This window comes from Mus pahari, chromosome 2 (genome assembly GCF_900095145.1).
Source record: "Mus pahari chromosome 2, PAHARI_EIJ_v1.1, whole genome shotgun sequence".
NCBI classification, from domain to species: Eukaryota; Metazoa; Chordata; class Mammalia; order Rodentia; family Muridae; genus Mus; species Mus pahari.
The window spans coordinates 65,945,633-65,969,816 of NC_034591.1; the positions used below are offsets into that span (position 1 = coordinate 65,945,633).

Genomic DNA, 24,184 nt, shown 5'->3' on the forward strand with positions numbered 1-24,184 from the left:
TGTAAGAAAGCAGGATGAACAAGGCATAAGGAGCTCTCCAGNAAGCAGCACTCCTCCATGGCCTCTACCTCAGCTCCCACTTCCAGGTTCCAGCCCTGCTTGAGCTCTAGTCCTGAAGATGGACTATGATGTGGACATCTAGGTTGAAATAATCCCCTTCCTCCCCAAGTTGCTTATGGCTTTGGGGTTTTACCACAGCACTGGAAATCTTAAGTCAGACAGTGCCCGCAGCTGCTCGGCCGCCTCTATAGCCAGACATAACTGGCTAAGAAAGCCAATCCCGCCCCTCTTGGCAATACTAGACTTTTCAAAGTAATACCAGGGGAGTGAAAACCTCACTATTCCACATCTGTTAAATAAAACCGTACAAGAAGAGCTTAGCACAAAGACTTGGGTTTGCTTAACACTTGCTCTTGGTTTTCTCTGCTAGTACAACACCCCACTCCTAGTAAAGCCCTCTAGAACCTCTCTACCAGACTAGGTTTATCACTCCTTGCCGGATAAAGGCACAGCAGTCTGAGTTCAAATGAAGAACAGAATCCACAGGGTGTAAACATGAAGAGGAACTCTGGTAAAGGGAGTTTATAATATTTAGACACCCCGAAGCTGAGAAAGCATATCCCAGGGAGAACAGATGCGGAGGGTTTCCAAATGCTGAATGCTAGGGATAAAACTTTCTTCCTTAAGATTGCCACCTGGGCCTGGAGAGTAAGTTGCCGCGGGACAGAGTTGCTACTGGACAAGATTGCTTGGGGAAGGGAATATTTGCTTGGGTTTGGGGTTGCACAGGGTCTTTTACGAACTTGAACTTAACTCCTTACTACACTGTACAACGCAGATTTATAGATTTAAAGNCACATAGTCTTGTAGTCTGTATGTAGTCTGGCATCTGTGTGAAAGGCTGAAGCAAAGGGCTCAAAGGCGCCACCTTCTGGAAGGATGTGCCCCTACATCCCTACATCTACTCTATCTTCTGAAAGACATAGTAGAAAAACCAAAAAAAAAGAAAGAAAGAAAGAAAGAAAGAAAGAAAGAAAGAAAGAAAGAAAGAAAGAAAGAAAGAAAAAGAAAAAGGAAAAGAAAAAAGAAAACTAGTTCCCTTTTCTTGTTCAGCTTCCAAAAGCTGCCTCATCCCTCAACACTTCGGAACCACTTCGTTCCTGGTGCTCTCTTTAATGTCAAGAGTGCTTTCTCTTCACTCCGCCTCCCGCCCACATGGGCTCCTGTGATTCCCTGAGATCGCTGTAGATAGTTCAAAATCATCTCCCCGCCTCTTCCATACACCTTCACAGTCCCTCTTGCCGTGNTCAGGTCAGCAGAGTTAGGCAGTGGGTGTCTCTGGGGTCACCATCTGCCCACCATATCTCTGTCCTGGGGTAATTCCAGCACGGTCTCTGCCATCCATCCACNGCCATGAGGAAACCTGGTGTGACATTGTTCCACTGAGAAGTTCTTCCTGCTTGGATAGGGACACCACGGTCTTGCGGCAAACCATCAGCAAGAGATACTGTGAAGAGGTACACAAGAGCTGCCACGCCGGGCCTGGTGGCGCAGGCCTTTAATCCCAGCACTCGGGAGGCAGAGGCAGGCGGATTTCTGAGTTCGAGGCCAGCCTGGTCTACCGAGTGAGTTCCAGGATAGCCAGGGCTATACAGAGAAACCCTGTCTCGTAAAACAAACAAACAAAAGAGCTGCCACTTCCCTTCTGTCCTGCCACAGCAGCGCCTCTTCCCCAGTTCTGTGCCGGCCCATCTACGCCAGCTTCCCTCCCAGTCATGGAGCAGGGCGGAGGGTGTGAGAGCAGAGACGGGGAGAAAGCAGGAGTGTGAAGTAGGGGGCTTCACACCCCCGGTGGGGAGAAGTGGGAAGAGTTCTTTCCTCTCCCAGCGTGCCTTCTGCTGGTCTCCATTAAAGAACTTCCTCCTACCTTCCAGCTTAACTCNGTGACTGTTAAAGGTCACCATTTGCCAAATTTTACCTGTTCTTAACCACTTCCCTAACAGAGGAGATAATGTGAACTAGAATGATTTAGTATTGCCCTTAGATGTCTGTCCCTTTTGTTGTAGCTATTGTTTGTTTTGAAGACTCTCACACTGTAATCCAAAACTCACCATGTATCTCATAATCACAACAGTCCTCTGCTTCGGATTCTAGGACTCCAGGTATGTCACCCTACCTGGCCATTTAAATAAAATATTACTTTATTAATGAATTAAAACTAGATATAGTTTTATTATATCTTTAGATATGTGGTCCTCAACCTTCCTAATTTTGCAACACTTTAATGCAGCTCCTTATCTTGTGGTGACCCCTATCCACGGAGCTGTCCTGTTGCTACTTCCTAACTGTAATCCTACTACTGTTATGAATTATAATGTAAATATCTGGTATGCAGAATATCTGATATGCCACCCCAAAGAGGTCATGACCCAGAGGCTGAGAACCACTGCCTAGAGAGGTAACCATTAGTTGACTAAACCAAAACTTTTGAGGGAGCCATTATTGTTTCNAAGCAGAGGGAATAAAATTTCATTTAAAAAAAAATGTGAATCTTAGCACCTTTATTCAAGCTACTGGCTTCATAGATACTGATAAAGGCAGGGTTTTGTTTAGCCTTGAGCTCAGTACAAGTGCTATAAAATGACTCTCATGAAAGTCAAGCCCATCTAGTCTGAACCCCTAGAAACAGCTGAGAAGAGGGGGTTCCATGGTGTGCAGTGAGAAGGTATCTTGGGACTAACTTCACTTCTATGACCATGGCTTTGAAAGGAGCACTGGTATAGACCCTTTGTGCACATATTATATTTCTCTCTCTCTCTTTCTCTCTCTCTCTCTCTCTCTCTCTCTCTGTGTGTGTGTGTGTGTGTGTGTGTGTGTGTGTGGCCACTCTACATGAATGAGGCCAAACACCAAAAATTGACATAGGTTCCTCCATCACTCTCCATCCTTTTTTTTTTGAGGGAAATATCTAAAAAGTAGATCCGGCATGCTCCCACGGTTGTGCCTCTGCCCTGGCAGCCTGGCTGGCCATGCACTGGCCCGCAAAGGCCGACCTACTTTATCTCATGGAGTCTCTCTGGCCTGGAGCTCCTGAAACGTCTCCGCCCAGCTTGCTAGGTTCCCACTGTCGGGTCACTACCATGCCAACCTCGTGCTTCAAACCCCCCCCCCACAACCTTTGTGGTGCACATCTGGCAAACCCACGCTTTGCCGCTGTACCTCTCTCTTGAACCCAGCTGAGCCGCTGCCTAAAGGAAACCGCAACACAGACTTAGTTCGGAAACAATGGCAACTCAGTCTATGGGTGTAACCACTAAACCTAATCTTGTCAGCCTTAGTAAAACCTGACTCTGCCGTGACCCGGGGAAACTCTAGCAGCTACATCTTACCCCTCCGATGTCCCGGTCCAAAAGGGCCCTAACTCGCTCTTGCTTCCTCTCTTCCTCTCCAACCCGGAAGTCCCACCTACTCGCCCAGTGATTGGCTTTATTCATTAGGTGATTGGTTCACAAGAACAGCACCATCCACAATAGGTCTCTTGCTGAACCTGGAGCTCACTGGTTGGCTGGTCAGAGACCTTCAGGGATCCTCCTATCTCTGTCACTGGTGCATTAAAATGCCTGGTTTTTACAAGCTACTGAAAACCCTCATGCTTGTGTGGTAAATGTTTTATTGAGCCATCTCCCCAGACTCTAAACACTAAAATTTGATATTTTTAAAGGCTGGACTTACTTGCTCTATAGAGCATGCATATAAACATTAGTATGTTGTGATATATATCGAAAAACTGAATGATAATTATCCAGAAACTGACAAGTGATTCAATTATACATTTACTATAGACAGAGAAAAAGGTTTACAATACACTGTGAAGTTAAAAGAAGGCAGGGCAGGACTGGAGAGATGGCTCAGTGACCAAGAGCACTGGCTGGTTTTTCAGACGACCCAGGTTCAATTCCCAGTACCCACATGACAGTTCACAATCCTCTGACTTCATCCCTAATGTATCCGATGCCCGATGCCCTCCTCTGTGGACAATAAATGCACATGGCACACAGACATGCATGCAGGCAAAACACCCATACACATAAAATAAAATGCTATTAGTTGGTTTCTACTCATTTTTAAATAAATGAAAAAAATATAATTTTCATTAATTATGCCATTTTTCCAGTATGTTTACATTATGATTTTTCTGTGATGGATATATATTGTTTTATCCAGTTTTAAAGCATTGGCAAAATATAAGAAAAATTGAGTGAAACCCACTCTATGTATATTAAATTAAAAGAATTTTTTTTTAATCCTGGCTTTTAAAAAAATGAAGCTTAACAAGGGATTGCCGCAGTTACCCATGTGTGCCATCAGAGGGCGCCAAAACTGGCCACTGATACTTAGCTGCAGAAACGAAGTAGCTCTTTCCCAAGGCATTTCTAGCTTAAAATGAGCAAAAATTTCTCTGAATAGATTAAGTGTTTGTTAGTGATATATTTTAGTACAGTTTTTCAATGTACAAAGAAATTTAACAGTACCGTTTCCCTAGAGGTCAGATTCTCAAATTTTCCGGAAATATGTAGACTCTTTAACACTTAGCCCTGCTGTTCCGACGATCCAAGTCACAGGGAAGGTTCCAAGCAAAGAGTAATAAGGTCCGTGGTGGCCGATTGTGAATGGGGCGTGCCAGTTTCCAGGGTAGTGCGCTCTTCAGACAAGCCAGAGGTTCCCATGTGCTCAGGCAGGGAGGCTGAACCTGACTTCTTACCTGCCTGTCCCACCCCCCTGAGCTGGAATGGAAGGTTCTTCCAAAGAAAGAGTGTGTCCGGCTCAGTATCCCCCATTACTAGGAGTCGTCTCTGGGGTCATCCTTGGTAGATTCCAGGGAGTTTCTCTGCACTTATTTTCCACATTCACATACACACACACACACACACACACACACACAACTCCAGACATCTCTTTCCGTATTTTCTCTCCATCCCTCCTGCTGGGTTGCCTGTCCAGCCTTGCTAAGAGGGTTTGTGTCTAACCTTATTGTAACTTGTTGTGCCGTGTTCCATTGATAGCCCTGAGAGGCCTGCTGTGCAGGATGTAATGTATGAGAGAAGAGTTTTAAAAAAAAAAAAAAAAAAAAAAAANAAAAAAAAAAAAAAAAAAAAAAAGAGCGAGTCACAGAAAACCCTAGAAAGTTCTAAGAGCTCACAGCTGGGGAAGTACCAGGAGACCATAACTGTCTTTAAAAGCCAGGAGAAGATGTCATGTGGGGACACAGGGATTCATCATGGTCTATGAAGCTGTGACACCACTGTTTGCACGTGTACCTGGGGAATGTGGCCAGAAACATGTGTTGCTCCAAGTCACTTTTGAGGACTTTCCTCTCTTCCACTTGGGAAGAACAAATTCTGCCAGAGGTCATGTGCCATTAACCAAGGTGACCCCCACCCCCACTCCAACCCTCAACCTCTAGGAATGCTAACTATGGCAGAAAATTCATCTCCTTGTGAAAGCAAGTCGGCCATAGGGTGGAGGGCATCTGAGGGTCAGCATTCCTCTGTAAGCAGATAGCATCAGTTCAGTGAGAGAATCCCTTGAAACCCGTAATTATATAGACAGCACTGTGTAGCTCAGAGGACAGAACTGGAGATCCAATCAGGCAGGTGTTACTCTATGGAAATGAGTGTGGGTCCTAATCCAGCCAGCAAATCACTCAGCTCGGGAAGGGTCTGCACTCATCAAACTGTTTTCAAAGGAAGAGACAGCTTTCCTTTTCCTCAGGGTGGACTTTAAATCCTGTGCTGTTGTTTCCAGAAACCAGGGTTCAAAGAGGGACATCATCAATCCTGGGATGGTGACATTCTAATACTATGCCTTGTGTTTTTCCTGCAGCTTGACCATTATCCTGCTGTGGGTTACCATCTACCCAGCTCCTCTGATACACTCTTCAATTCTCCCAAGTCGCTCTTCCTTGGAAAAGTTATAGGTAAGCCTTTGGTTCTTCAGGTGTGAGTGCGAGAGCTATGAATGCCCCTGACACAAGTCTTATACAAGGTAGTGTGAATTTGCGTTTTTAAACTATAGCTCTCTCTCAGTAAGGTCAACCCTGAGCATCTTTGTACAAGGAAACCTATGTGGTTGTTGACGGTGTCTCACAGGAGTATTATAAGATCCTCTTTGGGGTATTGCTCATGCGATACATTGCGGCTGCTAATCACAGCTTTGATGGGAATTTTAACTAGGACAGAGGCATCTCAGGCAGTGCCTGAAATGGAACTAGCATTACATGGTATGTGGTATAAAGCAAGAGTCAGTGAGCATCTCCCAGCTCCCCTATGTAAAATTTGTTCTTTGGTTTATGGAAGCCTCTGCCTATGTACAACATTTAACTTCTTCCCTATGAGTCACTCCCAAGAAACTCATCCAATGGCATTTGCAGATTAGAAGGTCATCAGGTAGAGTGCTGAATTTATAATCACCCTTGTCCTTCTCTCTCATGTAAGAAATGGGAGTCATCCAGAATAAAAGGCAGGTGCTATTGCCCATGCATATTTTTAGTGTTTCACATGAAGCCAACGTGTCGTGAGTAGATGTCTGTGACAGCAGGAAGCACAGCCCACATCTCAGAGAGGACAAGAGATCGCTTGTCCTGAGACCCATAGGGGTGACCATAGCCAGGGACCATGGTTCAGATTGCCCCAAATAGCATTTCCAATGTAGACATCATTAAATAAGCCTTCGTAACCACAGGACATGCCATAAATCAAAACACACTGGTGAGACATCAAGCTGACAGGTGACAGTGAGGCAGAGGAAGTCTGCTATTGGTTTTATCTAATGATATTCCTAGATTTGGGGTTGGTGGAAGAAAGTACTGTCTGTTAATATATTCCGACCTCCTATATGAGTAAAAATATGCTAGATAGACTATGAATAATTATTAAGAGGACTAGAGATAATAGCCCAGATAACTCGGTTCTGGGTCTACAGTATTCCAACTGTTTCAAGTAACAAAGTTCTCATCGGTCAATTGGCCTTTAAAATATTTGACATAGTTTTGGCTTTTTTTTCTGGGAACTTCAGTTCACAGTGGTATCTTATAGGCTGGGAGAGAGGTCACTCTGTCCAAAGGGCACTGTTAAATGTTATTTCACCAGGCTACTTTGCCCATTGATCAGTATGCCGATTTGTGAGGTCAAAAGTTTCTCCAAAATTGAATTTACTCACGAGATAGCTAGACATGAGGAAAAAGAACCCTGAGATAAGGTTTAGGGGTTTTCATAACGGTATTCCAGGATATGAGGGAAGGAAGTCAGAGGTTCAGAGAAGTGAAGTGATCAGTAGCCTGCATGTCTGTACTGTCTTTCATAGCTCTTCATGGAATTCATGTTCCAAAAATGTCCTTGATAGTGTGATCTGTGGGTGCAGTCTGGGACCTCGTGATGACAGAATGTTGCCTGGTGAAGACCCATAACACCAAAATTGAGCATCAACCAACTTGAGCTAGGCAAGTCATCTATAAGATACAACTTAATCTATCTTGACCAAGGTGANCTCCTGTTAATCCCGAAGATGAGAGGAGAAAGACCACTGACCCAAATCATCATGGCCAAAATAATTGAAGCAAGCAATTAACTAAAGCATGCTTTTTTAATTCATGGACATGTGCTGCCTTCCCCTAAGGCAGGGCTAGAGAGGTCCCTACAGTGGCATTCAAGAGGTCAGCATTGGGTATGAGAAAGACAAGGTTTTTATAGCTCAAGGGTAGATTTCCAAATGGGGGGTTTAGGTTGCAAAATAGGTGAGGTTACAGAAGCAGAACACAGCAAGGTGGTCAAAATGAAGCAGTCATAACAACCTTTGAAACAAAGGTAGGGTTGCAAGATGTCATTACAAGTTTATGAAACAAAAACATAATTGCAAGGTAGTCATGACAATAGATGGTCATGACAACAGGGGACCATAGTAACATTTTGAAACAAAGGCAAGGTTGACATTTCTAGGAATAGGAAATATAGAATCATTTGTAGTTAAGGTTACAGGTGGAGTATAGCCCAATCCTTGAGAAACAGAGGCTTAAACATAAACAGGAATGAACCTAGTTTGTCCTCACAATAAGATGGCCTTGAAAGCTAAGATGGAGGCGGACTGGCTCATCACTACCCACTTGAGAAGAGCAGTCTAGAGTCAAGCCAGCGAGGTCTCTCACTTGACTGTTTACTTAATGAGACTCCCAAAACTACTGGGTAAACTGAGACCACAAGGCTGGAAGCTTCTGGAGGCTTCCTGGATTCTAAAGAGCCTTCACTTGAAAGGCAGAATAGCTCACACCTCTTACAAGTTGAAAGACTTGGTTAGCTTCATTATGGAGACTTGGTTACATCAGTCAGAGAGCACTGACCAAAATATGGCTGCATGGTCACAGAATATGAGGAACAAACAGGAGACTGAACAAGTAATAAAAATGGTAATGGACATTTACATGGACTCTCATATAGACTCCGTTTTAAACACTTCAGCTATATTAACCCCTGGACCTTCATCACAATTCTAGGAGGGTGTTGAGATTATTATCTCCCTTCACAGATGGCACAAATCTGTAAAGTAGCTGCCCATAGCCACCTGGGCGACAAGTAGCAGAACCAAACTTGAAGCCAGGCAGGCAGACATGAAGACAGATCTTGACAACTGCTGCTGTGGTCTCTGGGACAGGTAACCCGGACTTGGAAAGGAGAGAAGAAAAAAAAAAAAAAAAAGACAGCAAGAGTTGATGGGAAAATGCAAAGCTAAGGTAGAGCAACAGGAGTTGAGGCTCCTATGACATGCCAGAAAGTAGCAAAGACCTTTCTTTAGAATCAGGAACGTATCCATCCTGTTGCTCAGTGGGACAGTTAGGCCATCAGGTCAGTATATAGAACCCAAGCAGGAAAGGCCAGTAGAAAAGGTTGTTGATAGCAAATGTAGACTGGAGACAAGAATGAGGGCTACAATTTATTGTCTGTTAGGCCTCAGACTTTTGCACAATATGAACAAATAGTTAAATAGCTACTCTTTGGTCCAATGTGTCCTAAAAACAACTTGCTGGTCAAATATAGTCTAACTACATTGTCCTGATTGATCTAGTAGTTTCTGTATTTGAACTATTTTATCATAATTTTATAAAACAAGAATAGAAGACAGAAATTTTGTGACATAGCATGCTGTATACATGAGCAAGATGGAGAGGAGACATTTACTCATAATGCCATCATAATCCAATGAAACAATTATTATTATCCCCTCTAACACACAAGACTGAGGCTTACTCATCTGACGTGTGCACAGCGGGTATGAAGTCATACCACCCGGAATGCCCTATCTCGTTTGAAGTGAGCCCATCAGAAAGTGGCTCTCATCCTCACCAATCAATGAGATCCCTGTGGATCAAGACAGGAGCAACACTGAATGAATGTTGAACTAATAAAGAATCCTGAGAAAAGAATCAGAAAGAACATGGTTGACATAGCATGTGGTGACACATGGGAAGGTCAGTACAGAGATGACTTCTGCAATCCTGACCTGCTTTGCAGCCTTGTCCTTTGTTCTACTGCTTTGTTTTAGTCAGAGGTCTGACAATAAATGAACAAGAATGCAGACTTAGGAATCCAGCAGAGCTGGTTAGACTCGAAGTCAGGCCTGTCTGTGAAAAATAACATCCCAGTTCTCTCATTCTAGTACTTTGTGACTTTAACCTCTCAAAGCCTGGAATTCTTCAAATGCATCAAGGAAAACTCATATGCCTCTGGATTGTTATTTCCCTGAGGATTAGGGTTGAGGGGACGATTTATCAAAAGTACCCAGCCCAACATATAAGAAAGTACTTAAAGACTATTTGTGGAGTAAGTGAACTATCCTTTCAATATTAATCTGGCAACATTTGAGAGAGAGCTTATCCAACACAATGCTTGATGCACAAATAGTGCAAGTATTACCACTGTTGGATGCTGGCTCTGTGTAGCCATCTTGTCATGTAATATGTGTATAGGACTCTCTCCATTCCTCCCAAGACCTCCCCAGACCACTGCAACCTCACCAGCCCCACTCACTAAATACAATGGCACCCTTAGACTGTGACAATCAGAAAAGGCTCCAGACATTACCACAAGTCCCCAGGATGGCCAATTCACCATCAGTTGAGATTGACTGGCTGAAAATGACACAGCTAATCTATAGGAAGCTGGTGATGGAAAAGCATGATGCTTGGCCCATGACTTATAGGCTCTGCTGGCTGATAACACACTGACACAATTTTGTGGCTAGAAGCAAAGAAGTCACAGTGTCTAAACAAGGGCAGATGGGTGGTTGGCTGCTTTCCTCAAATCCTTAAATGTTTGATGGCTTAGGACAAGCAGGACTGGGGGGGGGGGCAGTGGTTCTAAATTCCCCCTTTGAACACAGCATATAGTTTAGTGAGAAACAAGCTATTTGCATTTTCTCAATATGTAAATATTCTTCTAAAAAGATGGGTTGGGCTCCCAACAGATATCTCATGCTCTCTAAAGATTCAACAATCCCTAGGGACCCAGGCTATGCAGTTATTGCTTTACTAGGTCAACTGCTAATCAGAAAGCGATCCCATAAATGGAGAAGGAGCCAGATCTAAATAAATAATGTGGCTTCCCACTGAGCCCTTTAATGAGCACTGCCTGAGAAAGGACATGTCTGAAGGATAGACAGAGAGGCCTCATCAAGGATAACGTGAGCTTCACAAAGAGAACGGAGACAAAAGTGAGATCACTGCCTTAGAATTTTAGCAAGGCTGCTCCTGTAATCCTGAGTCTTTCTAGCCTGAAGTCAAGTTCCCAGCAACTAGCAAAGGCTCACAAATAGAAACCCATTATTTAATACCTGAGTGATGTCCTAGATTTTATGAGTCTGTTTATTCTCAGCAAGTTGTCTCTCAGCAAATATAATTTGAAACCCGAGAGGCACGGGGAAGGTCCTGTGTCTGTTCTCCATTCCCAGTAGTTCTATCAACCTTGTGAGTGTTTAATCACAGCACATACCTGAGAGGGATGATCTAATGTGCAGGATGATGATACCCTTGTATCTTAACAAGGTAGAAAGATGGGATATGAATAATAAAGTAAAATTTAATAGAGATTAAACTTAATCCCTGCAGTTAGAAAAAAATACCACTAAAGGAGATCAGAGATTCCCGGTCAAAGAAAAACTCAGGTGGGTGGTTTGATGTAAGGGGCATTCCATGGTAACTGATACTTAAATATCTAATACAGAGCAATTTAGCGATGTCATGATATTAGTCTTCTGAGAAGACCAGGTAGATACACACCCATAAAAGAACAATCAAAAGTCCTGGGAATATTTATCCATAAAGAGTTATAACTTCAGGCAAGCTGAAGAATTAGTTGTCTGGGGTCTCCTGAACTGGCTGGAGCAGACAAGCTCCAAGCTTGAAGGGAGAAATACCATCTCTGTCAGTGGAATGGCTTCCCCCTCACAATGAGCAGCTTCACAAACGAGGTTCACAAATGAGCAACCTCTATTTTGAGATAGTATGCATGCCAGAGAGTATTCAAAACGGTATCAATGGAAATGTGTTCCCTACACTAAGGAGCTTTCTGGAGTGAGTAAATCCTAACTAGATGAAGCCTACATGCCTTTGAAACTTCAAGGTGTATGGTGGGAATGCTTTTGTGAAAGAGAGAGAAATGTAATATCTGTCTGAGCTCTGAGATGTTAACTATATTCAGGGTCACTTAATATCATCTGTGGTCTGAGTATATCACAGGTGTGAATGTAGAGTCGGCATACTGAGCATCATATCACCATAAATCCTGCTACTGAACAGACAACCAGTATGCTCAGGGTGGCAGTATTCATTTTCATTTTAGAGAGTGATTAGCCTTTTTCTTAACGTTTCAAGTGATCACCTTGTGCCATTGTGACTCAGGCTCACATAGAATCACAATGAAGTGGGTCTATTCTATTAAAAAGGACAACACGGCCTCTGTGTGCATCTGAGAGGCCACATTTGGGAAGAAACCAACTAATCATTTAAAGTAACCCCTGCTTTACTGACCATTATTGACCAGTAGCAGGATCTGGGGTGGCAAAATCTAAGATAAATGTCTAATCAGAATGTAACATAGTTTATAAGTGAGACTGGTCCCAGATTCTAACATTTGCCCAACTACTGTACAATCCAAAGCCACTCTGATAGGAGATGTGTTTCCTGGTAAGTATCGTGTGGTTTCTACTGTAATCCACACTACAAATGTGACAATCCCATTGCTACCTTCTGATAAGAAACCCTCATATTCTGGGGTTTTCTAAACTTTCTAGATCTTTGGCAATACCTCACACAGCAGGAATAACATACTTAATTCTCCATCCATTAATCATAGCTGGGGTAAGCATTAGACAGCTAATTAGATATTTCTGACCAAGGAGTTATAAACTGAAAAAAGCATTTATCATTTCCATGATAGAACATCCCATTGCAGATACAAGACCCTCTAAATCTTTGTTTCTTTATCACTCTGGCATGATGACTAATAAACCTCAGACAGTGGTTGTTCCACCCACCCAGGTCCTATGACCACAATGAAGAGAGAACTCTGTTTACTCAGATGAATTATATACCATGAGAATAAGTAAATAAATAACCTTTGCTTTGTAACCCACAATGACTACAGAACTATTTGTTACTGTGGCACCACCTAGCCTGCCCTGATTGGCACACAAAGATTGCCATAAAGAAGAGACTTTGCTTCTTCACACTTATACTTCAGGTTCTAACATTTCCATTTCCCAACTATGTGACATTAGTGAGCTACTTCTATTTCTCATCTTGTTTATCTGTTTCCTCTTGTGTAAACTAGCAACAGCCATGTCATTGCTTAGAATAATAACATTTAACAGACTGCACAGTATATGCCCCATGTACAGGCTGGTTTTGCATATCAACCTGACACAAGCTAGAGTTTTCTCAGAGAAAGGAGCCTCAGTTGAGGAAATGCCTCCATGAAATCCAGCTGTATGGTATTTTCTCTTCAGTTAGTGATCAATGGGGGAGGGCCCAGCATATCATGAGTGGTACCATCACTGATAAGGTAGTCCTGACTTCTATAAGAAGGCAGTCTGAGCAAGCCAGGGCAAGCAAGCCAGTAAGCAGCACCCTCCATGACTTCTGCATCAGCTCCTGTCTCCAGGTTCCAGACCTGCTTGAGTTCCTGTCCTGACATCCTCCAATGATGGACTGTGATCTGAAAATGTAAACCAAATAAATCCTTTCCTCTCCAAGTTGCTTTTTGGTCATGGTGTTTCTTCACAGCAATAAAACCCTAACTAGGACACCCCTTATTATGTCAATAATATATATTAGTTATTTCTAATCCATCTAATTAAATAAATATGTATTTATCATGTCTAGTGTGAGGCACTGGGTAAGTCACTGGAGATTTCAATGCTGTCCAAATCTCCCACAGTTCCTATCTTTGCGGGGCTCAGGTTTTGGCTGGAATAGAGGAAAAGATTAGACAATTAGAAGGGCAAGTGGCAAGTCTAGGGGAAGATGAAGTCTAAGTCCAACATAGTCTGGTCACAGTTTGAGAGGATCAGCACCATGGTATTCTGAAACCAAGAGGAGAGCCAAGAGTGCGGTGTGCAGTCCTGGGGACGGGGCTGCATTCTTGCTGACCTGTGCACTACACAGTCAGGGCAGGAATAAGACTCAGTAGATTCTTGTACCTTGGATCACAAGAAATATATATATGTTAGCTAGGTCAAAGTGACATTATCTAAGCTAGAATGAACATGGCATATTGCCAGCTCGTATCAGAACATTATAAACATTCCTGGGGCCAAGGTCCATTTGAATAGCCCCATGTGCCATTCCAGCAGTTTGGCCTGGGTAGGAAAAGATGCCCTAGGGAACTCTGAGGCAATCATAGACGTTCTGAGTGAAGATGGTATCACTCATGCTGACCTCAAGCCATACGACAGGGTTCTCTGAGAGCATCCAGGACAGGCACTCGATTCAGTTCAGGCATAAGAGACAGTATGTGAACCTCAGAGAACTGATCTATAAACACAGACATGAGTGATAAGTTAGAATCATTTAGAAAAAAGAAGAAGAATTGAATGGTGTCTTAGCCCCTGCCCGGTGGCTATGAAGAGACGTCATCAAGGCATCTTATAAAAAGAAGCATTGAATTAGGAGTTCACTTGTAGTTTCAGTGGGTTAGTCCATGACCATCATGGCAGGGAGTACGGAGACAGAAAGGCAGGCAGGCATGGAGGTGCTGGAGAAGTAGCTGAGAGCTTACATCCTACACAGCACACAGGATGCAGAAAAAGAGTGATACTGGGCCAACCGTAGCTGTTAAAACCTCAAGGCCCACCCACAGTGATGAACTGCTTCCAACAGGGCCACACCTTCTCTTCTACTCCTTCCCAGACTGTTCCACTAACTGAAAACAACCAAACATTTAAGCATATGAGCCGATGGGGAATTGGGAGCATTCTCATTTAGACTACCACATTGGGGGGCAGGAAGAGGAAGTTTTTTATTACTTTCTTGTTGTGTAAATCACCCAAAACTCTGACTCAAAAGAATCCATGCCAGTTAGCTGGTTCTCTCTCTCTTTCTTTCTCTCTCTCCCTACCCTCCTCTTTCTCTCTCTCCCTCTCCCCCTCTCCCTCCTCCTCCCCTCCCCCAATCCCTCTCTCATTCTATGGGCTGACTGATGATTGCTCTGCTTTGGCTTCAGCTAGGTAGTAAAAACTAAAACCTTGATGCTCTAAAACCCAGTTTCTTAAGTTGTGAGTCATAACCTTACCTGGGGTCATGTAATGAATGTAACTGTCACAAAAAGGAAAAGGAAAAGGAAAAGGAAAAGGAAAAGAGGCAATGTTGCAGAAAATATTTTTAAAAAAAGAACCATACTTGTGCCAACAACTCTCTGCTCTGGCTGCCTGGCTGACCATGTACTGGTGGGCAATGGCAGACCTGTTTTTATCTAGTGGAGTCTGACTCAGAACTCCACAATCTCTCCACCCAACTCACTAGGTTCCCACTGGCAGTTTGTTACCATGCCAACCCCGTACTTCAAATCCCCCACAGCCTTTGTGACATATCTCAGGCAAACCCGGGCTTTTCGGCAATAACTTTCTCTCTTGAACCCAGAGGAGCCACCAAGTAAAGGAAAACACAACATAAACTTAGCTCAGAAATGAAGATAACTGAGTGCAGCAACTAAAATCCTAATCTTGTTAGCCTTATTAAATCTAAATAAATATAAATCCTGGTGGATCTGCCATTGAAACCACAAGACTTTCTTAGCTACATCTTGTCCTCAGGCTATCCCAGACCAGAAAGATCTAACTCTCTCCTGCTTCCTCTCTTCCTCTCTCCAATCTAGAATTCCCGCCTACTTGCCCAGTGATTAGTTCATAAGAAGTTACCTAAGTATGACTCACTTCTTTTTTTTTTTTTTTTTGATTTTGGAGACAGGGTTTCTCTGTAGCTCTGGCTGTCCTGGAACTCACTTTGTAGACCAGTCTGGCCTTGAACTCAGAAATCTGCCTGCCTCTGGGATTAAACCCCTCTCAGAAGAGCAGAATTAGCATACAAACAGCACTAGGCCCATCCACAAGGCAACTACAAGGAAAACTTAATTTAAAAGTCAAACAGAATCCAGGATGTTTCTGACCAGACTTACCCTTGGTTCTGAAAACAAAAGCAAACATTTGACACTGTACACACACCACTGTCCCACCAACACCACTGAACCCAGTCTGAAACTCTCAGGATCCAGACTGGCAGGTGTCCTGAGCCACAGTGTTTTTTGTATAGAGGTTTCTGATCTAATAGAAACTTGGTGTTTACATTAGAGTCTCAAAAGTGGCACACATCGCTTTTGCTTTTGGATTTTAGTCAAAAGCTAACATCCAGTATAGATTCTAGCAAAAGGGAGCAAACTGCATGGCTCAATTGTGTACTGGCATGGCCACACTGCCAATTGTGCACTGGCATGGCCATGTAGCCAGTAGTGTACCAGCATGGCTGCATTGCAAAGGGACATGTAGACAGAGGGCTGCTTATGTCAGTCATCCATGTGAGGAGCCACAAATTTCATCCAAAAATAGTCAAAATGAAGATGTGATGAAGCAAAGGATACAGAAGCAGAGAGCAATGTTACCCTTGTAAGTGGAAGCCTATGCCCTGGTCTGCCTGCATAGTCCCAGTTCAGTCCTACCAGGACAGGAGCCCATTTATCAGCAGTGCTCACCTCTGCTCTAAAATGTAACCCAGTGTGCGTTGATAAATTGTGTGATAGCAAGTCACTTTCTGAGTTCTCTTGGGAGGAACCTTGAGAGTTAGGTTGAACTATGTAAGAAGCCAAGCCAATATGGGAGATGAACCCACAAAATTCAAGTAGGGAAATGGAAAAATATGAGAGGTGGGGGGAGGAAGGGAGGGAGGGAGAAAAGAAGGGAAGAAGGGAGGGAGGACTCGTTCGCTTGCTCTCACCATTGTGGGTTACTTGAGTATGGTCCCAGGAAGATCCCTGGGAAGTGGTACAAATCATGTCCCCATGGGTCTCTGCTGAGGCACCATGGGTCTTGGTCATGACTTAAACCCCTCCTCAGGATACAGTACTGCTTCCAGGAGCACTACAGCCTTGCCTTTCATTCATACCTAACATACTCCCAAAGTTGAAGAGCATGCAAATGAATACTGGCCCATGGTCTTTGGATCCAAAGGGGAACGTAATGTGCTTACATCTATCACTACTATGTGCAAAATAACTTGGCTGTGCGGGGAAAATGCTGCAGTGTCCTTTGTGCCTGTAATGAGCTGATATTCCAGGATCACAAACAAGCTACTGGCCATGCAATCTGACTTAAAGGTGACTCTGACTTCATCATTTAAACATGCCTTCCTGCTTGAACTGTTCTTTCTCAGACACAAATATTCATTCTCTCTAATGACTTTTTTCATTTGCTCTATCCTTTCCTTGCTTCACTTTTCCGTCCTTCTTTTCTTCTTATTATGATACAATTCCATGTAGCCTGGGCTTGCCTCAGACTCCCTATATATTCCAAGGTAACTCTGAACTTCTGATCTCCCTGCCTTCACTTCCTGGGTAATAGGACTACAGGCATGTACTGAATATACCATGGATGTGGTGCTGGGGATCAAACACAGGGCTTCATCCATACTAAGCAAGTATTCTACAAACTGAGGAAAACACACACACACACACACACACACACACATTTTTTCTTTCTATAAGAGGGTGGCCAGGCTATAAAAGGCCAAAGGAAACAGCCAAAACATACAGCTTATATGTTTACATAATGTGATTGATAGGGAGGACCTGGATTCATACTGGTCCTTGAATTTCCACACCCTGGCAGCTTCTGGCCACCAGCCCAGCACTCTGCATCTTCTCTTATGTTTACATACTCCACTAGCCTTGGGGGCTAAGACTTGGGATAGATGAACTTTGCATCCCACAGGGCATCTGTCCTAATCTCTATCATTACTGTTGTCCTCTCAGCTCTCATTTAGGACACATCCATGAGTCTCTATCGTATCCTTGATGTTTCCCGTGAAAAACTGCCAATACCCACAGGTCAGGCTCATGGTATATTTGATGGGTTCTACTCCAGAATTTCTGCCCATATAGATGTGCTGGCCCCTGTTGCTACAGGATTTCCCTAAATAGTTTCTCCCAAAAGCTCTAGGATGGGTAGGAATACAGAAGCCCTCACCCTGAGTCTTCTTCACACTTCACATTTCCTGCCCATGTTTCCTGCTGACCTCCTGTCAGCTGAGGGTGGAGTAGCTCTGTCTTGACTCTTTGCTTCTCTCCCTAGGACAGACAAGAGTTATTACAAGTATGCTCATCCCAAGGTGCTTTCAGGCCTAAGACCGTAAACCAACTCCTGCAAATACTTTTCAACCCTTTTATTTTTGTCCCATCCACTAACCTCCATGGTCTCTGCTTCTTCCAGGAGAGGAATAGTAAAACCATAGAGAAAGGGCAACAGGAGAGGAATAGTAAAACCACAGAGAAAGGGGAACAGGAGTGGTGAAGAACCAGGGCCACCATGTAGACCCAACTTACTTTGTTGTCATCAAACTCTCCTGCAGCTAAGTGATGCCTGTGCTATGCCCTTGTTAAGTAGGAGGAGGAGTACTATCTCTGAATCTCTTGAAGGCATAGTTTCTCTGAGCTTTGCAAACTGTGAATAGAGACACGTCAGTTACATAATTTATTTGCTCAAAAGTATGTGTACCAGGTGATAGGCAATGAATAAAACATGAACAGCCTTTGTCTTTAAGTTGTGTGTGTTCTAATGTGCCATAGATAAAGAATGAAAAGAAAATTAGGGAACAGAAGTGCTAGCTATAAGTGCTAAAAGAAAGAAAATAAAGAGGGTGGCTGGAGGCAGAGAGAGAGACAGAGACAGACAGAGAGGCAGAGAGACAGACAGACAGAGGCAGAGAGACAGACAGACAGATTGACTGAGACAGACATAGAGAGAGCATGTGCCAAGATGACCATAAAAATCCCTCTTTGAGGCAGTGGTGTCTAAAAGGTTCCCTAAGTGAAATGAGAGAGAGAAAGTGGGGGGCAGGGAGAGGAAAAGAGATGTGTGCTCTTACATGAAGACTGAGGGCAATCTAAATGTGATATAAGGCAGAGGCAAGCTTGGTTTGTCCAAGAGCAACAAGAAAACCTATGATCAAAGGGCAAAGTGGGAGGAAACAGAGGCGTGAGAGGGTCAGCAGAAACCAGATTGTTATGAGGTAGACCATGCAGCAGGTCTGAGCATGTATGTGACATTATCTGCTTTATGTATTAGGAAGAGCATGCCGACTGCCTGCTCCATTTTCACTACGGAAGGGTCAGGCAGGTGGAAAGACAGAGAGACAGAGGAACACAGAAGCCAGTCACACGGCAGGTGCAGAGTTGAGATTAGATGGAGCGGTGTTTGGATGGGGATCCTTCAAAGGACTTTATTCAGGGAACAACATCTAGCAGGTGTCTTCTGGAGGTGAGTGCCAGAGACACTGACAGGTATGGTGGACAAGAAGAGGCATTCAGAAGAGTAGCCCACACTGCCACTGCTCTCTGCTCTGTTTCCTGCCTCACTCAGTGCAGACTGCGATGGCAGCTGATAACTCTGTTCTTCTTTCTGAATTGTTATTGGAGAGAATGAGAAATATGTTTCTTAAAATGGAGAGAGAAAGAATGTGGTGGTTGAGCTGCCTGCTGCTGTATTCAGAGAAAGACCCTGGTGGGGACTTGCTGCTTCTGGTAATTCATCTCCACCTCCTAAACAAGGGAGGGAGCATATTGATAAATGAACACTTGGCAAGCAGTTAATTGAAATTTCTGGTCAGTTGACTTGGGGTTTTATTATAATGACAAAGGTGGTAGTAAAACACTGATGGGAAATATTTTTAAAGTGATAAGCAAGAAATAACATTAAAGTGAGTGAGAGGAGATTATGAAATTGTGAGAGGAAATAAATTATGAACTTGTGAGAGGAAATAAATTATGAAATAGTGAGAGGGAATAAAGAAAGAATGATGTGATCTTCATGTCCAAAATCTTTGCAAGGCTAAAGAAGTCATTGCTTTAGATTCTCAACCTGTGGGTCACGATCCCTTTGGAATCACATATCAGATATTTACATTACAATTCATAAGAGTAACAGAATTACAATTTTGAAGTAGTAACAAATAATTTTGTTGCTAGGGGTCACTACAACATGAGGAACTGTATTAAAGGGTTGCATCATTAGGAAGGTTGTGAACTACTGGTTTAAAAGAATATCCACACAGAGCGATTTATCTGGAAGATTGACTGCTCATTTGTTTTAAGATTTATTTATTATTATATTTAAGTACACTGCAGCTGTCTTCAGGTGCTCCAGAAGAGGGCATCAGATCTCATTATGGATGGTTATGAGCCACCATGTGGTTGCTGGGATTTGAACTCTGGACCTTTGGAAGAGCAGTCAGTGCTCTTAACCACTGAACCATCTCTCCAACCTGACTGCTCTTTTTTTTTTTTTTTTTTACTTGCATTAGGTTCCGCTCTTAAATACTTATTGGGCTTTTCTATGAATGCCTTATAGAATTATAAGAGACCCAAGAAAATAATTGACAGGCCTTTTACTTTCTCACAACTGAATAAAATAAGGCTTACCAAGTTCGAACCGTTTAACCAAGTTTGTATACCCAGTATTTCAGTGTTGTGGCCCACATACTACTCTATTATAATAATTTTTGCTTGTCACTCAGATGTAACTTTAACAAGAAAATTAATACTTAATAGTCTCAAGGCTTAAAAATACTCAACAGACATTGGACCAGAAGTCCACCTGTCACACTTGCTAAAGGGGTCTAAGCAGGCTTTTCTATATACAAGTTCTAGCTTTGTCGTAAAGCTGGAACCTGGTATCAGGGATGTGATGGGCCTGGCACAGGCCCAGGCCCATGGCAAATGTTGAGTACACCCCAGGCCATATTGTATCATGAAAGATCTGGGTTCCCTACCTCCTGATGAAGCCAAAGTCAAAGAGATGGGAGAAGAAAAGGGTTTTTTTGTTTTGTTTTTGGTCTGGTTTTTTCAATGAGCCAACAGAGGTTAAAAACAGAGGGCTGTCATACAAACTCTCTCTTGCCAGGAGTCACAGACGCAATTGCTTATATGGAGTTTCACAGTCGAATTTTAGTTATATACAGGTAGATACTAGGATAGTCATTAATTTTTTTTTCAGTAATCAATTTTCTTGATGGGATTTCAAGGTTAGTCCCAGCCATGGGGCATGCCAGGAGTTTCCTGGTTCCTATAAATGTGGAGAGAGTAACTGGTGAGAAGGTTGCATGGCTGCTGGTGTTCTTGGTTTTTTTTTTGTTCTTCTTTCTAAGCAAAGTTGGTTCTATCTGCGTATGGTGTAACACATAGGGGAGTGAGGCCAGACAGAAGCAGTGAGAAGCAGCCTTACTAGTATGGGATGGGGCTAACCCCTGCATGAGCCTCCCTATCCGCAGGGAAACTGTGCTTTTAACTTACATAACTGAAGACAGTACTAACCCCAGGACTGGGTCACTCATGTCTATAAGAAACAAGTGACCCATGAAAAATTTAGGAAACTTTTGATTAAGAACACATTAATACTTATCTCTCCACCTTGCTTTACAAATTTGAAGTATTAATAAAAAGCAAATTTGAATTATTATATTTTACTAAAAAAAGCATACAAAAAAGTTAGTTTACTCTTAAAGCAGTTCTGTTTATTTTTTTGACTAAACTACCATTTTAATAGTTTCTGTCATTCATCACATAAACAAAAGTAAGTTAAAGAAAAATGACAATCATTGGTTCATTAACTTGTCATGCTTGAAAAATTACTGCGTATTATCTGAGTATGTTAATAGGTACCTGTCTGTCCTTTCTCTTTTTTTCCTGTAATATTTTTTTATTAGATATTTCCTTTATTTTCATTTCAAACGCTATCCCCAGAGTCCCTTATACTCCCCCCCCCCGCCCTGCTCCCCTACCCACCCACTCCTACTTCTTGGCCCTGGCATTCCCCTGTACTGGGGCTTATAAAGTTCGCAAGACCAAGGGGCCTCTCTTCCCAATGANGGCTGAATANGCCATCTTCTGCTACATATGCAGCTAGAGACTCGAGCTCTGGGGGTACTCTGGGGTTAGTTCATATTGTTGTTCCACCTATAGGGTTGCAGCCCCCTTCATCTCCTTGGGTACTTTCTCTAGCTCCTCNATTGGGGGCCCTGTGTTCCATCCAATAGCTGATTGTGAGCATCCACTTCTGTGTTTGCCAGGCACTGGCATAGCCTCACAAGAGGCCCTTATCAGGGTCCCTTAGCAGAATCTTGCTGGCATGTGCATTAGTATCTAGGTTTGGTGGCTGATGATGGGATAGATCCCCAGGTGGGGTAGTCCCTGGATAGTCCATCCTTTCGTCTTAGCTCCAAACTTTGTCTCTGTAACTCCTTTCATGGGTATTTTGTTCCCTATTCTAGGGAGGAATGAAGCAGTTCTGTTTTAATAACATTTTTTAGTTAGGAATTCAACCAGATATCAAAAGCAGGGAAGTTATTGATATCCCAGCACTTCAGCCCACCCGTCTTTGGCATGGGGCACATATTTGAATATTCAATTATTTGGAAATAAGAAAGCATTAGGAACTCCTAGGAGGTCTAACACACCCAGGATTGTAGGATCAGGAGTGAGTAGGCCACATCATCTGTTCCAACACCACCAGGAGTAACTGGGAGCAGCAGGATCCAGGGACATAGGAACCCCGCCCGACCAGTGACTTGGGTTCCTTCCAGTCTGCGCTGGTTTACCTTGGGTGAGAACTCTGCAGCCAGTCCCACAGCACTCAGAGGAAGTTCAAATCCCAGGCACTCTAACACACCCAGGATCCCAGGAGTTTGGTCACACCAGGTTCTCAGAGTCACAGAGGCAGCTTGACTCCCAGGAATTCTGACACATCCAGAATCTTGGGACCACAAGATCCTGGAATTACAGGATCACAGAGACAGCTGGACTCTGAGGAGTTCTGACACAACCAGGATTACAGGAAGGACAGGGTCTAGTTAGATATAGCAAGGGGAGGTAGCACTAGAGATAATCAGATGGTAGGAGGCAAGCTTAAGAACATAAGCAACAGAAACCAAGGTTACTTGGCATCATCAGAACCCAGTTCTCCCACCATAACAAGTCCTGAATACACCATCACACTGGAAAAGCAAGACTCGAATCTAAAATCACTTCTCATGATGATGATAGAAGACTTCAAGAAGGGCGTAAATAAGTACCTTAAAGAAATACAAGAGAACACAGGTAAACAGGTAGAAGCCCTTAAAGAGGAAACATAAAAATCCCTTAAAGAACTACAGGAAAACACAATCAAACAGGTAAAGGAAATGAACAAAACCATCCAAGATCTAAAAATGGAACTAAAAACAATAAAGAAATCACAAAGGGAGACAACCCTGAAGTTAGAAAACCTAGGAAAGCAACACTTGGGAGGCAGAGGCAGGCGGATTTCTGAGTTTGAGGCCAGCCTGGTCTACAGAGTGAGTTCCAGGACAGCCAGGGCTACTCAGAGAAACCCTGTCTCGAGAAAAAGAAAGAAAGAAAGAAAGAAAGAAAGAAAGAAAGAAAGAAAGAAAGAAAGAAAGAAAGAAAGAAAGAAAGAAAGAAAGAAAGAAAACCTAGGAAAGACATCAAGATTCATAGGTGCAAACATACCCAACAGAATACAAGAAACAGAAGAGAGAATCTCAGGGGCAGAAGATACCACAGAAAAGATTGACACAACAGTCAAAGAAGGTGCAAAATGCAAATAGATCGTAACCCAAAACATTCAGGAAATCCAGGGCACAATGAGAAGACCAAACCTAAAGATAATAGGTATAGAAGAGAGTAAAGATTCCCAACTTAAAGGGCCAGTAAAATATCTTCAACAAAATTATAGGAAAAAAAAAAAAACTTCCCTAACCTAAAGAAAGAGATGCCCATGAACATGATGAAAGAAGCTTACAGAACTCCAAATAGACTGGACCAGAAAAGAAATTCCTCCTGTCACATAATAATCAAAAAACCAAATGCATTAAACAAAGAAAGAATATTAAAAGCAATAAGGGAAAAAGGTCAAGTACTATATAAAGGCAAACCTCTCAGAATTACACCAGACATCTCACCAAAGACTATGAAAACTAGAAGATCCTGGGCAGATGTCATACAGACCCTAAATGCCAGCTCAGACTACTATACCCAGCAAAACTCTCAACTACCATAGATGGAGAAAACATGATATTCCATGACAAAACCAAATTTACACAATATCTTTTCGCAAATCCAGCCCTACAAAGGATAATAAATGGAAAACACCAATACAAGGAGGGAAACTACATCCTAGAAAAGGCAAGAAAATAATCTTTCAACAAACCTAAAAGAAGATAGCCACACAAACATAATTCCACCTCTAAAAACAAAAATAACAGGAAGTAATTACTTTTCCTTAATATTTCTTAACATCAATGAACTCAATTCCCCAATAAAAAGACATAGACTACCAGATTGGATATTAAAACAGGACCCAGCATTTTGCTGCATACAGGAAA

General features: G+C 42.8%; 1 protein-coding gene across 1 annotated transcript in view; it reads left to right on the plus strand.

Annotated features, from left to right (window-relative positions):
• Cntnap2 (contactin associated protein like 2) overlaps positions 1-24,184 on the plus strand; it is a 2,102,194-nt gene that overhangs the window by 1,974,567 nt on the left and 103,443 nt on the right. Inside the window, exon 21 of the mRNA XM_029535530.1 lies at positions 5,884-5,977. Within this exon, the coding sequence (XP_029391390.1) occupies positions 5,884-5,977 (94 nt within the window). The remainder of the gene's footprint in view (positions 1-5,883; positions 5,978-24,184) is intronic.